Raw genomic sequence first — 17160 nt, 5'->3', positions numbered from 1 at the left:
TCTACAAACAAACCTCCATAAACACATCTCAGAATAAGATAATTCAATAAATACATTAGTGTTACTTCATAATGTGCTTTATTTTGTATCATTTTGTGTAGTTATTCTAAAATATATGTTTGCTATTAATACCGTTTAAATGATCTACTGGTTACTTCTCAACTAAAAATGTACTTTTTAAGTAGAATTCCATGGAAGGTGACAGCAGTTATCTTTCAGTGAATAGATAATAGCAGCTTCTCTTCAATTTCTCTTTTGTGGAAGCATGCTGTTGATTGTTTGGTTGCTTTCAAAAATGCTTCAAGGTAGTCTTCAAAACATTAAGACTTCAAAACATCAAAACTTTACAGAATCCTCAGTTGCTTGGCTTGCTCTAAAGAACACCTTTAAGAAAAGCTCTGCTGTGTTTCGGTCATGCTAAGGCTTTCATCAAGAAACAGCACAAAGACCATGCTAGTGTTTGTCCTTTCTCACTGTTTTGTTGCAGTTATTTCATACTATGACATGAGTAAGATATCTGGATACCATTTCTTTGCCTAGTTGCGTGAAATCATGAACCAACAGGCAGGAGCGCGCCTCGACACCCAACCCCAACAAAGCCTCTGGGAAGGAGAAAGCGGTAGTGAATTGTGAGGTTGGATCAAAGCCAGGTGCAAAGGCTGCCACTCTGCGTTAGGAGTTACTACCCTCTACCCCAGCCCCCATCCCTCCTGACTGTCTCTCTGTCTGCCTGTGTCCTTGTTTCTCCCGCTGGACTGACTGATGGGAGCTGACATTAGCCTGGATCCCTCACGCTGTATCCGCTGAGCCCATTCTGAGCCCCCTGTCTTGTCTCTTAATGCCTAGGCTCTGTCTTCCTACGCACTCACAAACCTAATCACCCTGCCCACCCCTTTTTATATATATCTATATATATATATATATATAGATATATATAAATAAATATGTGTGTGTGTATATATATAGCTATATATATACATATATATATATATATATATATATATATATATAAATATAAATATGTGTGTGTGTGTTCTTGTACTATCCCTGTGGGAACCAGTTTCAGTCACTGAATGTTGATTATTAAGACATTTTTATGATGTATGGTAGTTTTTGGTAGTCCTTGATCTTTAACAGGGCACTTTGGGATTTGGACTCAAGTTTAGACTTAAGTATTAGAACTCTACTAGATTGGGACTGGTCCTCTAGTAAAAGAAAAGGTTCACCTGTTTCCAAGTCTGTTTTAAAACAAACACTCACATTCCCACATGTACAATAAAACAATGTTTTGTTTTCTCTTCTCGATGCTGGGCTAGAATCCATAGGCCCTAGATCCCTTCCTAATGTGATTCAATGTAAAAATGGGTGACAGAATTCATAGTCCTTGTCCTTGTGTATTTTCCAAAGTTACAGTCTTTTAGCAGCACCAAAGTCCCTATTTGTGTTGGTTTCCTTCTACCACAGTTTAGAAAGGAAATGATTTCTGCAGAAACAAAAAGGGGGAATTTTATACTAACAAGACTATAACTTTGGAAGAAGCCCAGTTGATTTGGGTAGCTGAGGCTGCTAAAGCCTTATGTTATCTTTAGCTGACCCTTCCAGGCTGAGCCCGAGCCCGAGGCTATATTTTTGCTTTATTTTTCCCATTGCTAACCGTTAGCTTACCAGTCTAATACAATGCATTGGCCATGCTTTGTCTCTTTCAGTTTTCCCACTGATCTTTGTGAATCTACTTGCAACACATGACATGCATGGATGCAAACACATGGCACAGTCAGACAGATAAAGAGAGAAATGTCCTCATGTATTACATTTTAAAATAATCAAACCTGGCCTGAGAATGAAGCTTTGCACAACAAAATGGCCCAAACTCAACCTATTACTTGTCTGAGACTCATTTGGTTCAGGTCAGGCAGTAGAACTACCAGACTGAATACTTAACCATAAAATGTTTTACACTCATGCTTTGAAGCCCTTCCTGCCTATCTGTCTTGTCATAGTAAAATATTTCACAAAGGATTATATTCTTGCAAATTGTACATATAAAATTAACATTAAACACTCCTGTTGATCGCAGTATGGAACAGAGGCGGGACTGTCAACACACCAAAGTTAAGCAGATCATTACAAAAGGCTGAATAAAGGATGAAAAGCTCCCTCCATTTCTCACTCCTCCCACTCACTTTCTTTTCTCTCAGACGTGCTGAAGAGTATCGACTGCAGTGTAGTGTTGTGCAAATGTGCCTGTGTGTATGTGTGACTAAACCCCAGTGCAACCTCTCCTAATCTAGGAGCTATCTTTTATACATACATTCCCTTTGATCTTGCTATGTTTAAGTAGAAGAAAGTTAACAAAAAAACATGCATCTATCTGTGGTTATTTATCCATCAGTGTGCAATCTCTCTCTATTACGGAAATTTGATGTCATGTTCTATACCATAAAGAATACAGTGATTTTTATCAAAGCAGCTATTTATTGCATACTGTCATTTTGAAAGCTGAATTTAAAGGCCACACAAACCCTTGACCTCTGCCTAGTTAAGTCAGAATATTTGGGGAGATAATGTGAGAAGTAATGGCTTTGTGGCATCAAACAATTTTGGGGTGGAGGTGATGAGGGTGCTGCGGGCAGACCTACCTCCACCAGAGTCCCCTTCCATCCCTGACGATAATTCACATATCTTCCAAAATTATTTTGATATTAGCTACCCTCACAACTGTCATTATATTCTCTGTGGAAAAGAGTGAACCCAGTGTTCCCCTTTTAATGATAACAAAATATAACTCTCAATTGATGAGGGTACACAGAATTCAGCTTAAATGATCTTTAAGTCCACACTAGTTTTGAGTTGCAAAGTTGTTTTTTATGTTTTGTTGGAAAAAAATCACTCCAACAGGAATCTATGTGATTATGAGTACAGCCCAAATGTCATTTAAAGTGGAGGTCCACCTTAATGGCTTTAGAAAAATAAAAGTGTACATTTGTATGTGTTGCTTCCTGTGTACTAAATACAGGTATTTGTCTTTTATGTATGGAATGTTTTGGTGTTGTGTACTGATTTTTGGTTCAAGTGCAGTTTTGAGCAAACCATATATGAAAACTCAAAATATTGTTGTGTTTCTGCTTTCCTTCTCAGCCGTCATCATGACTCAAACATTTCTCTATCATAGAGGATGTGTTATGGCTGAGTTTTGGTGTCTTCTTTTTGTTGGACATTCATCCCCAGAGGATGAAAAGATTTTTTGACCCCCACCATCAGGTCAAAGAAAATTTTAACCTGTTTATGGTACATCTACTGGAGGGATTGTACAGAAATTCATGGTTCTCACACTATGAATTCTAATGACCTTCGTGATCACCTGACTTTTCTTCAAGCGCTACTATGAATTTGACATTTGTGATTTTGAGTGAAATGACTTTTAAATGGATTTGGTACACATATTAATATTTCCTTCAGAATGAATTGTGGTAACCTTGGTGACTGGTGACTTTGCTGACTTTTTATCTATCGCCATTGTCTGGTCAAAATTTCAATCTGTCCAATACTTTGGTTTATGACCAAATACCTGCATTTGTGAGCATGTTAGCTCAAAGCACCTGTCTGATGGAACAGTACACTTCTATGCCGCTTCTACAGCTGTCTACACTGCTGGTGTAATGGTTCATGTGTCACACGTGCTGTACGCCCAAAACATATTTTTAGGCTTCAACTCTGTTTTCCTCTGTTTTAACTACAGTCATTGGGCTCTAAACTCTTCCAAAACACGGGTGACACTGTCAACACATGTGAACACTGTACCTCTTCACTAACACTGTACCTTTCTTTCTCAAGGGCCTAATGACTGAGTATGATTAGAAATTGAACCACAAATTGTCAAGAGTGTAATTACCTTTAACTGGCAGAGCTAGGTATTCAAATCCAACTCCCACTACCTTCACCTCCAAGCACACACACACACACACACACACACACACACATTGTGAAAACAGATATACAGTACAGACTCAGAATAACCTTCCAAACAAAAGATTTTGTCAGATAAAGTGAGCCATTTTCAATAATTTATCATCACAGCTCCAGTCTTGAGTGTTCTGGACTATATTTTAGTTCAGCACTCGAGCCTAGTTTGAAAATAATTGGATTTATCCTTGAGCAGGGGTGGAAATAATGAGGCCACTTCTATACAGTCTACTGTTGCAATCATGTGTGTGTGTGTGTGTTTCCCAGACATCACAGCAAAAGAGTTCATTGAACTGAGAGGGAAGCAGCGGAGCCGCTACGAACTGCTGGTGGACTTCCTGTCTGAGATGCTTTCCGTTCCACCTGATGATGTCAACATCTTTAGCCTAATGGATGTGAGGGAGCGAATGCTGGATGTTCGCTTTGCTGTGCATGATGGCCCCTCCTTCCTCCAGCCCGAGAAAATGCATGGATATCTAGCTGCTCACAAACAAAAGGTAGGTCACTGTTCATGTCATTAAGCCTTTTATCCATAATGACATTTGATGAAGACACAATAAATTCATCCTTGGTTTGTTGGCTGATCTGTTCTGATCTGTGTTCGCTTGATTGACAACACGGCCCGTGAATGACACTCACATAATCTAGAAAACATAACCTAACCAAATGCACACCAGTGAATAAGTGTACTGCAAAGCCACTGGATAAGTCAAGCCACAGAGAAATCCCAAATGGGGGAGAGTGAACCTTTCAAACAAGTCTGTACTCTCTGTCTTCTCTCACACTTGCTGGTTGCAGGCAGCAGTTTTGCCTCTGGCAATGTTTTGGCTGAAGCCTACAATAAATTCCAACAAATCAAATATGTCAGTCAAAATGTGGTCTCAGTTTGTTGTATGCGGGACTGACAGTCAAAATTCTACACACAACATGGTACACAAACCCGACTGCATCAGTAATAAAACTTCAGAAGGAGCAGTGTGTCATATATTTTAGACTCAGCCTGGACAAGAAATTCATTTTAGAAACAACATTACTGACATCTGTAAATGCTGTAAACAAAGGCTGTCTGTCATTCGTAAACTCAAAGCAGTTTCTGTCATTTCTTTTACTTTTGTTATTGCTCTAAAAAAGCAAATTTTCTCCTCCACTTTTCTCAAAAACAGTCTATAATACATTTAAATGGTATCAACATTATTATTCACAGTTTATCATTGACTTTCTTCATCCATGTAGTGCTGTGTCATTTAACGCAGGTAGCACACACTGAACGCACAGACTGAAGAAGTAGTCAAGGTACAATAGCTATGAAGTGCAGATCCAGGAAGGGAATGTGATAAAACCATTGCTTGTTGGGGCACATAGGGGCTTAGAAATAGGATAGTTGCATATCCTGACATGTTGACACATATCAGGATGCCACTCTTACATGGAAAACTGTAGGCGCAAGTCTTTTCATGTGCGTCATAAGCCACTAGTGTACCTTGCCCCTCAGACCTCAATAATAAATTCTTTGTTCGTCTAATACAATATTGATCTCACCTGTTTTTACTACGGAATCAACACATTTTGCTTGTTATTGCTGCCATACAGCAAAAATACTCTGGGTTCCCATTTAACCAGGCTCTCTGCTTTCATCTTGCCTGCCTGAAAACAGCTCTCCATTACAGTCCTAACAGGTCAATGGACATACCACAAAAAACAGCCCCAAAACATCAAAAATATGATTTTTTTTTTTTTTTTTTGCATCTGATGGGATGCAGCCAAGCTAACATCAAAACTGTCTGAGAAAGATAAAGATCATTTCTCATTAAAGGGGACCCATTATACTCGTTTCCAGCTCTGTGCAGTTCAAAAAACTCCTTATTTATCTTATACTGGCCCTTTATGCAGCCCCTCAGTTCAGCCTCTGTCTCTTAACAGGCAGTCTTAGCTCCTGTCTCTTTAAGCCCCCCTCCCTCTTAATGAGCCCACTCTGTTCTGATTGTCCAGCTTTCCGGAAGTATGCCAAGGGGCAGCAGTATCAGAGTCGTATCAAATTACTGTTAATGAAAACCCAACATTTCCTGCTTTACTGCGTCATATTAAAAGCTTTTAAATGACTAAATAATGGGAGACTTACTGTGAAAAATTTACAGGAAATGAAACATGTTCCTCACCGAGTTAGCAGAGCTTCATTAGCAGCGCTAAAAACCAGTCAGCACAACAACATATGGAGATATTTGGAGCTATTTGTTCAGCGGATCAGTTAAAAATCATGTAGGGAGGAATAGTACAAGCAGAAACAACCAAAGCGATGATGATGTTAGATGAAGAGTTACAGAAAACCAGCACACCTCCAACAAATGATTTTACTTTGTAATGGAAAAACACTCACAATGTGCCAGTTCGACTTATGCCATGCCTGAAGTCATGGCTCAGCATGACTACTCCCAAAACATTCGCCAACGTCAGCTCGAGCTTAAAGTTGGAAAAACATTGGAAACCGAGCACTCAGAGCAGTCTGAAGCTGGTTCTTTCTGCTCACAGGGATTACTTCTACCTATGTTTACCTCATTATTTGACACTTTGGTAACATTTAATATGAACATCCGACCTTGTAACATTATATATATGACTGAAAATAAGGAAAAGCATAATAGGTCCCCTTTAAAGAGCAAGCAATTTGTAGCCTCAACCTCCAACCTCATCAGCTTCACTACTTCCCCACATCTGTTCTGTAAAGGATGTATTACTCAGCTTTTACATTTTGATTTATGTTTTTTAAAAGTGCAAGGTTGTGCACTTGATTCACATTTCCATGGCAACGTGCAACCCATGCCATCCCACTGCTGAACTTTTTCTAAACATAAAGGACGATATGAATATCCTTTTATACATCCAGTCATCCTGCGGTCATCCAAGGTTTTTTTTTGGCTGAGTGTCAGGCCATTTGAGATAGATCAGAATTATATTTTTTATCAAATTATTTTCACTATTATCATCAATAAATCAGTGGAATTTGAGTTCTTCCTACACCATAAACCCCTGTGTAGAATGATATTGGACAAAAAGTTGTCGGTAACATCATTTAGGGCTTTCATATGAATATGAGAAAGTCACTACACTAATGGAGTTTGTGGAATGATAGACAATGTGTTTCACTTATGTGTACTTTATGACTTTAACTGATTGCACCAGCTCAGCAGCACACATTCACAGTTGAAACAGTGAATCAATACACACACACAACTTTAACAGGCATTTTCATTTTCAGGCCGGAGCTCTTGCTGTTGTGTTTATGTATTTTTTCACCATCCATCCCAGCTCCACCCTGGATATAATTGTTTTTTGTGTATAACAGGGTAAAAGTGTATGCGCTACCTGACTGGTCTATCGCACATGCAGTAGGGACCCAAACATGTTGTGATCACTTAAACTATTGATATAAAATTAAATTTGACAGAACAGATGTTTTGAAGCTCTATATACCACATCTCACTGTTTTGAATCTTAGGGGCCAACAAACACCTGTTTTGTTTAAAAGGTTGGGTGTACTTTAAATATCAAACATGTAGCGAGCATAATTACATACTTGTTTTATTTCTACATGAAAATAATCTGATTAAAATATGCAGTTATTGCTGCCTTTCGAGGTCGACACCAGTCATCTTGTTTTCCCCAAATCTTTCAAAGAAAATAATTAGTCATTCAAAACTGGAGCTCTATTAATTGATAATAGCTTATGGCACCTAATGACAAACTGCTGAGGCTGAAAGACACTTTCTGAATAACTGTTGACAGCTCTACATCGGCGTCACAGACTGACAGAAAGAGCTTCTTCACAGGTTCCCATTTAGAGTTTTTAAGGTGATACCCTTAAAGCAATAATGTGCTAGCCTGTGCTTAAATGTCGGACTGGTAGATTCTGACTCCTGTTTTCCATCTGACAATTTTCTGTCATTTACACTTTGCAACTAAAGATACCAGGCTACCTACTAAATATTTGACTGAGAATGACATGGTACGACCACATTGTTTACTCTGAAATGAAGGTACTTGGATGTTAGCAGAAGTATATACTGTACAGCCACTGTGTAGCACTTGAAACCTAAATTATTTTAAGCAGATCAAAAGCAGGTGTAAAAATGTCCAGTACACCATTCTTTACAAGTGCCAGCACCGAGTCTGAATGATCCCCCTCTGGGTATGGAAGTGCTTTGAGAACAGCTCTCTTAACCAGGGAGCAGCTGGTTGTTCTCCACCTGATTTTGGTCAGAGCCGATGTCACCTGTCCAAATGCACTGGATCTGGCGTAAACAATGTGTGTTCAGTTTGATTCAGCCACTCTATGCACAGCAGGCGTGAAATAACCTACGGGTGTGATCACACCTACAGTGCAGTCAGAAAGTATTTAGACTGAATGTTTTTCATTGTTTTGAGTTTTCTTCAGCATCATTTGGTTTACAATGAAACTGACTGAGTTTTAAGTGTTGACTTCTAGATTTAAAGACATTCAATGCTGCTAAAAGCAGTACAGTATTTTGCAGTTACCATTTTTATACATACTCTTCCAATTTATGTAGTGGGACAATGATCTTAAACATACAGAAAAGGCAAACTAGATGTATTTTGGACCAAAAAAGCAATGTGTTCTTGAATTATCATGTCTCTCACTTGCTGAGGACAAAGAAGACCAAAAACAAGTAAAGAGTGAAGATGGATGTTGTACAGACCAGGCAGAGCATCACCAGGGAAGATTTGCTCGCGAAGAAAAGTGTCTGTGGGCAGTGATTTACTGCCAAATGTAACTTTATGTTAACTTGTCCAATTATTTTCTGTCCCTTGAAATTGTTGGACTGTGTATACACAGGGCCACAGTTCCTGCACGTTTCATCTCATGTGGATGTTAAAAGTCTCTAATTAAAGCTGAGAGTCGCCCCTTTAAACTCAAAGCCATTGTGTCATTTTAAAATCAATGAGTTAGAGTACAAAATCAAAATAATAGAAAATGTCCTTTTACTCTAAGGCTTTGCTGTATCATTTGTAACTGTATCTTTTAGATTTCATTGTATCTGTAGCCTATTTACAGTATGCTTCACACTAGGGCTGTGCAAGTAATCAAATTTTATTTTCGATTACAATTTTGGCTTCCAATGATTATGAAATCAAGATAATCGAGATAAAACGATTATTGTTTATTAACGTCATTTCATAATGATGCTCTCGTTTTGTCTTGCGTTGCATATCTAGCACGCCCCTTTCCTTTACAGTGGTGCGCTTTCGCTCCTCCCTAAACGCCCCCGACAGGCATTTAGGTCCACAGAACTGGTCGTCTGTCAGCAGCAGCTGCTGACCAGCGGCCGGCTAACCTGCCTTCACCAGACTAACTAACAGCTGAAATTTACTGAACCAAAATAGTTTGCATGTTGGCTCAACGGGAAGAACTGCTCCACCCACTTGGCAGGCTCATTAAAGTTTTAATGCTAAGCTTCTGAACTCCAGTCTTCCTAAACTCTTCCCTCATATATTGTCTTTCTTGATCATTAGTACAATCTATGATTGCATGCGTAATAGTGTCCTCAGCCAGGTGGGAAAAAAAATGTGCATATATCAGCATTGGCAATCAGCAAAAATGAGTCAAAAAATAATTGTGTTAAATAATTGTGATCTCAATATTGACCAAAATAATAGCGATTATGATTTTTGCCAAAATCAAGCAGCCCTACTTCACACTTCCTAATTACAAACATGCACTGCCAGGTAACTTTTCTTTCATTGGACAGTTTTGATTAACTTGTCATACTGTGGTGCAGGATGACTTTTTGTTGTACCATGCAAGAGCTCATAAAGAAATAGTTGGATCTAAGCATCAGTTGAGGCAGCCACTCATCACCCATCATGTAGATGTCACCAAAGTAAATCTTCTGGAAACATAAAGTGACAATGCCTCAAGTACTGTGAAAAAATGGGAGGAAATTGTATCATGATTACAGGATGAATGAGTGAAATTTTGTGGAACTAGAAATAAACTGATTGGCTCATATGGGTGTCACGTTTTCAAAATATCAAGTCTGAAGAGATGAGAGCTAACAAGTAATTTGGAATGCAACAATTGTTGCATAATCCTAAACGATATTGTAGATTTGAGTTGGTTGCGTTTATTTACGGTGTCTCTGCCTCCACATTTGAGGGACATGCTAACAGGTGTTTTTGCAGTAATGTCACTGTAAGGCAGCTGAATTTCTAAAAACCATACAATAGCCTCACCTTTACCCAGGCTTTTTTTATATATGATGTCAGATTCAAAATGTTTCCACACATTATTTCTCAGATAGTTTGGTGTCATGATTACCTGTTTAGCACGGCTTACTAGTTTACTTCATTTTGTGTTGATGCAGAAAACAACAAATGCCTAGTTTACTAACGGGGCAACAGTGATGCAATTAATCCAGCAGATTTGAAGAACTCCCCCTACTGGATTACAAGGCATGGCTTGTTGCACTTCCACACTGTGAATTTTTAAATCATACAGATCATTACAGATTGATTATATATTTATTTTTCCATGTACAAATGGTTGAATAAAAAGTAAAAGCCCTATTAGCTCATGCAATCAACAGATGCATGATCATTATGTTCAACAGTAATATTAAAAACCAGTGGATTGGGTGGATGATGACTACAAATGGTGATTGCCTGAATCAAATCAAAGAAGCTATGTACTGCAGGAGCCTTCTGCTGAAAAATGCCCTTGCAAACTATTTAAATAATGTTTTGCTTCAAGGGATCAAGAAGGTCTTTCTTTTTGTGAGACACTCCAAATGTGGTTTATAAAAAAGAGAAAGAATACAGAGAAAGACCCCCATTGAATTTCAGGCCCCAAGTAGGCCCTTCTTCTTTAAAAGACTGCTGCCTTAGGGTAAAAAACCCTAAGCCCTACATGGTATGGTATCTGAGATTTTCCAGTTGTATACAATTTTATATATTCCAATATTCTTTAATTGATGCCTGAATCATGTGCCAAATCCCAGACCAACTTATATTGCCAAGACACAGCTTGAATAGTTTGTCTGCACGGACCTCCTGTGGTGAAGATTTTTGACTTTTTAGTGGGTATTTTTTTTACTTTTTAGTCTTTCTAGTGTCAGTGATATATACTGGTTTCCATAGATCAGCCTCCACTTACAATATACTCGCAAACCATTTCTGTTATTTAGGACACGGTGAAATTGGCCTGATTTAGGCCATTGTCCTGGACGGTTATTTCTGGGCCAACCTAGGCAAAAAAACTCTGCTATTTCTACTTTATTCATAGTCCATGAGTGTGGAACATCCTTTTAAATCCAACCCAATTTGACTCTTACAGAAATGCACAGTGTGGATTATGCCTTTAATGCTTTGACTGTCCCAGTCACAAGAAGAAAGATAGATAGAAAAAGAAAAAAATTGTCCTAATAAATTATGTTTTAGCCAAACACCACAAGATTGGACAGGGGAAGAAAAACAAAAAGCAAATCATCAGTATATTGTAGAGTTTGTGAAACCCAAACATTTCACTTCATCACACTTACGCTCCCTGGCCGCTGGCTTCAGTCAGACCTCATTTCACGTTTCAAAAGTCTGAATGGAAGTAGGAGACCTATGTCCATGTGTATGCGCTTGTGTGTGTGTGTGAGCGTGAACCAGAGAAAGTCAAATTGTATGCATTTCACCAGCAGTGAGAGAAAGAGAGAGAGTTGACCCGGTGTCCTCAGAGGGAATGATGAGCAAGCCTGTATTTGCATGTGTGTGTCTGTTAGGCAAGAACCAGTACAAGTCTAGAGTCCTATCATGGTCATGGTGGTCAGTTCAGGTCAATCACTGCGTCTCACTCAGCTTCTTTCCCCGGCACCTCTCTTTGTTTCAGGCGGCTATTGTCAGTGAAGAAAAGAGGTGAAAGATCAGAGGTAGGGAGAGAGGCATGCACATACTGTGGAAACAGCTTATAGTGATCACGTCTGTCCTGGTCAAAATGATCACTATAAGCTGATGATTATTTTCTTTTCCTGTATGTCTCATGCAGAATACCATCTAATTTACATTTGTATATTTATTACATGAATATAAAGTAATGAAATGGACAGCTTCGCTATTAACTGCATTACATTGGCTGATTTAAAATACAGTACAGCTGTTTCAAACACTTGTTTCGCCGCTGCAGTTTTGCTGCTGCATCATGTTGGCTTGTTTTTGGCAGTTTGTCATAAGCCTCAAGGAGACTGCATTTTTCATTGAGAGAAAAAGTCTTTCTTTTTCTTGTAATGATGTCAATGTGCACGTAATACCAGCCTCAGGTAACTAGCCGGAAGCAGACAGGTTACTGTGGGGCAATAATGGTGCCACAGTTGCTAAGTACATATCATACGTGTATCATCGCAGTAAAGTAAACAAGACTAGGTCAAAACTTAGTATATGGCTGGACCAACCGTGTATGGGCAATGTGTGAAACTGTGACCAGTTTGTTACAGGGATAGTCAGTGGTAGTGTCTATAATGTGAATTTCTGGATATTAAATGTTCATCCGCAATTTTCTGTATTGGTCCCAGTGATATTTACTGAAGTGACATATCACATGATATGGTTAAGCTATGTTTGAGTAAAAAAAAAGATTATAAATGTGGTTGCAAGAACAATACTTTCCACTCATATCTTTGGATGTTTGATTTGAAAGAGAACTGATTTTGTTTCATTATAACTATTCTAATTATTATTAACTCCAACTACTCTTTCATCTGTTTCACTCAGCGTATGTCTCTTGTTTTTCACTCTGTATTGAGTGTTTTGTCACAGTGATTATCTGAGGTGCTTTAATTGTGCTTAAGTCCCTCATGCCTCAATGCACCTTTTTCTGCCTCTTTCCCAGTTGATGATCATGGAGGCTGTGCTGTTAATTGTAAATGAAAGTCAGGAGGCTTATCTCCACCCACTTACCCCTGTTACAGTCAAATCAAGCGCACCTGCAGAGGAGCTGCCCCACACTAAACTGATATAACAGCTTTTGAGTCGCATGTTTTACCTGCAAGACTTGTGTTTTAATGCTGTTGTTCATCATTTGTGATGTGAAAACATCAGAGAAATGAAAAGCATGCGTCTTGGTATTAGTTCAGTTATAAAATCCAAACATACCATGGAGTGTCTCTCCTGCCAGCTGCTGACAGCGCTGTCAGCCGGAGAGTCGATCACATTTGGCAGTAGAGGAGAAGATGCAGAGACGCTAGTGCGCGTCTGTTTAAACAGGAGTTTAACCGACTTCGCTCTCTCAGGCACTCACCGACAACCGCGTTTACAGGGCTGGCCCCACTGTTGCTGTCCAGCCAAAAAAAACAGAATTACTGTGGTTTAGAATTTTTTTCCATATGTTGTCATGTATGAAAAGACCCAAAATACACAACATATCGCCAAAGTGCATTCTCACACACAGAGAACTTCCCTCACCACTCAGGACTCACAGGTCATCATCATGCAATTTTGCTGTTGTCCAGCAATCTTACTGGACATCTTGACTATCTTATGCGATTTTTATTATTCACTGACAATGAAAAAAAACAAACAGGCAAAGGAACAAACAGTTAAAATGCTCTCCACAAAGTAGCGATAGAAGAGGACCAATATATCTCTGTCCACTCTAAACTGTCTCAGGTTATGCATGAAATATAGACGCTGCAAGGTAGCCGAGGCTTTCAGGTGTGATTTGTGAGGAGAGCGCGGAGCGTTTCATCTGAATTCAGCCAGGTTCTCCGGAGAAGACATTGATCAGAATGAGATGTGAAGCGTGGCGAGGGAGAGGATGAACGAGAGCCGGAGAGACAGAGGAGGAGGTTGGGGTGGCTGGTGGACGGGAAAGAAAGAGGAAAGCGAGGGAGAGGTAGAACGAGGGGGAGGGGTGCAGAAGATGAAGCAGCGCTTATTATTAATGTTCTCAATTCTCCAGTAATGCCTCAGAAGAGGGAGATATAAAAAAAATTCTTTATACCCTGTCTCTCTATTTCTCCCTGCTCAACTTCAATAATGGAACTTATCCCTCAGTGTTTTCAATCCAGCATGCTCCACTTGACTTTTAATGATTCTACATTGGTTTTTCGACTTTATAAAAATCATTGGTATGGCACTCGGATACCAAAGTTCATCTTGTCATTATATTAATGTGGCCCTGAGGGCAATGGAGAGGATTGCGGAAGCTTCTCAGCTCATTGGAACAATAGTCCAAGGAACAATATGTCCCGTTGGTCCTTTTTTGGTTTCTATACACGCTGTTCTTCCTTTGAAAGATTCAATGTATGCTTCTCTGTACATTTCCTCAACAGCTGGAAGACTGTATACCAAAGATGGCATATTCTGATGTCTTTTGAGCCATTTAAGCTTAGGGGATTAAGAGACTTTAATGCAAGCTAAAGTATTTTCCTAAAGAAACACATTTAGAAGGAGCATAGAGCAGGGAGTTATATTTCAAAATAAAATCTTACTACAGAAGAATAACAGAAGACTTCAGAGCTCAGCTCGAACTGAAAAGAAGTAAAAAGTTGGCCATTAGCCATGCATAAGACATTAGAGATACAATAAGAGAAACACAAATGTGTTCCTCTGCTGTCAATCATTTAAATTGCTTTATTGGTGTGTCAAACAAATGAGGGGAAAAAAACAAAATCAAATAATCACTAGCATGAATAAAACACTCTTTTGGGTGTCACTGAACAGTCAATATAGCAATTTCCCTGTACGTATGTATGGTTGGATGTACGGCTGCAAAACAAAGATCAGAAGTAATTTTCAGGTGGAAGTCTCTGGTCGCCACCTACTATTTTTCAACCACCTGACAACCTTGCAGGATGCTGACAGTTTGATTCCACCAGGTGCGGCTGCGTTGTGTTCTGGCTGTGATGCGGCCACTGGAGCTGATCGCGGCCACTCAAGTCAAAAATCAAGGAAAACAACCAGTTTAGTTGCACTGCTACTGCAGCCGTTATGGTAGCCTGAAGGCACTTATTTGGCTTTGACTAGCAGCGCAACTGAATTTAAAAGGCGGCTGGCTCGACCACAGTCAAAACACTCAGAAACACTTCAGAAATGCTCCCAGTGGGTTATGACACAGTGTGGAGGACAGAACAAAACTGCATCTGAGCGGGAACGTGACGCAGACACACCTGGTGGGATCCACAGGTGCCTTCACCGAAAACTCCCTTATCCCCAGATGTCTCCTTTCTATCTGTACTAGCTGCAGCTGCTGCTCCCCCCACCCTACAATTATCTTTCCCCTTCACTCCCATCTCCTCCCATTGGTTTGCAGACATTTCTACACTGCATGAATGTGTCTCATTGGCTTTTAATGGCAAGGTTTTCGAGGACCTATCACGCTCTACTGGGAAGGACACAGCAAAGAACTTAACCTACATCAAAGAGAAACCCTTTTGACCTGACTTCATCTGTTTTATTTACATCTGTTCTAATGTGAATGGATAAAGCTTGCATTTTTCTTTCTTTTTATTATTTCAACAGATTCCCTGAAGAGGACAAAAGCAACAGTGCCTTTTTCATGTTAACTACACTGATTATGTACACTGTAATGAAGGAATATGCCATTAAATGCAGTTGTATTGTTGTTTGCAGGACAAAATTCATAATTAGTTTTGATCCTTTCATGGGATTTGTTGATGATAAGAAAACATATGAAAATGATTCCTTAAAAAAGCCAAAACACTGATATTATATGCACAAAGAAAATCAATGTTAATTCCCTTGCCAAACTGAAATGGCACACTGCTTTCCCTTTCTTTGCAGAGCAAAACAACTTATCTGGTAATTTGATAGGCACCAGTTACGACAATGGAAATGGTGCAGTAATTTACTGACTTTTTACACGGAATGGGATTCCATACTGGTAGTTCACAGGCTGTTAGTCTGGACTGGTTTTCTGTGCTGATAGTAGTTTGTTCTATTGGTACAGAATAGGTTTCTGGAATTAATTGTCGGACCTCTTGTAGACCACTAACCGGACATTTTTCACCATCGCGTCGGGCATTTTAGTGCTGTTAAACGGGACATTTTTACTGCATTTTAATGTTTTAACTCAAACCATGATCTTTCCTTAACTCTAACCAAGTGGTTTTTGTGCTGGGAGCCATATTTGGTTACCCAAATATGGGAAGAATTGGCATATAACCTGCAAGCACAATGTCCCTCCATTTTGAAAAAATCCTCTTCTCCTCCTCTCCTCCTCCTCCCTGCTCCTCCTCTCCTCCCGCCTCACACTCCCCTCCTTGGCGTGTCGCACTGCTCTTTCCTCTTGCTCTCTGGCCTCTTGCTGCCTCATCTGCTCCTCCTCAGCTCTCAGACTGAAGGAACACATCAAGTTTGAGCTGTATGGGCCACCATAGAATACTACTAGCCCCAGCATCCGACATAATTGAAAGTCCAATGGCCCAGGGCCAGTAGAAGTTTATGCAGGGCAAGTTGATTGGCCAGTGACTGGCCAATCAGAGTCATGGCAGACAAATAAATTGGGATCACTGGCCAGGCGGCCCATAAACAATTTGAAATTACAACATAGGGCCAGGTTTATATCACTGTGTGGTGCCGCACAGCTGCTACATGATGAACGCCACTGCTAAACATACAGCAGACAGGATGAAACGGACTTTAGGTTTACTCAATCGAGCCAACTATGACTGCTCACTGCTGTAAGTGCAACACAATCTGGCAGTAAGGGAGATGGTACGGGCAATTTATCTGTTTAACTGTTGAATAATAATAATTAACTTTATTTGTATAGCTCTTTTCGTAACAATGTTACAAAGTGCTTTACAAAAAGAAAACAAAGCCAGACAAATGAATAAGATCAGATCAATAAAAACATACAGTATATCAGACATATCCAAAAGCTGTTACAAAGAGAAAAGTTTTAAGAAGAGATTTCAAAGAAGCTAGTGAATTAGTGTGTCTGATTTCAAATTCCATAGTGTGGGAGCTCTAATGAGAAATGCCCAATCACCCCTAGTCATCAATCATGACCTGAGGTTAACCAGCAGGGCTCCCTCCACAGATCTTATTGGCAGTGAGAGCACATACCAGGTCAATAAGTCAGAGATGTATTTAGGTGCAAGGCTGTTTAAGGCTTCAAAAGTGAGCAATAAGATTTTAAAATCAATGCGGAATTCAACAGGGAGCCAATGTAGGGAGGCAAGG

At 39.6% G+C, this 17160-nt stretch overlaps 1 protein-coding gene across 1 annotated transcript in view; it reads left to right on the top strand.

Annotated features, from left to right (window-relative positions):
* Window positions 1-17160, top strand: part of LOC121896373 (neural-cadherin-like) — a 261050-nt gene that overhangs the window by 118850 nt on the left and 125040 nt on the right. Inside the window, exon 25 of the mRNA XM_042410220.1 lies at window positions 4231-4460. Within this exon, the coding sequence (XP_042266154.1) occupies window positions 4231-4460 (230 nt within the window). The remainder of the gene's footprint in view (window positions 1-4230; window positions 4461-17160) is intronic.

This window comes from Thunnus maccoyii, chromosome 1 (genome assembly GCF_910596095.1).
Source record: "Thunnus maccoyii chromosome 1, fThuMac1.1, whole genome shotgun sequence".
Classification (NCBI taxonomy): Eukaryota; Metazoa; Chordata; class Actinopteri; order Scombriformes; family Scombridae; genus Thunnus; species Thunnus maccoyii.
This window is presented reverse-complemented; position numbering and strand designations above follow the sequence as displayed.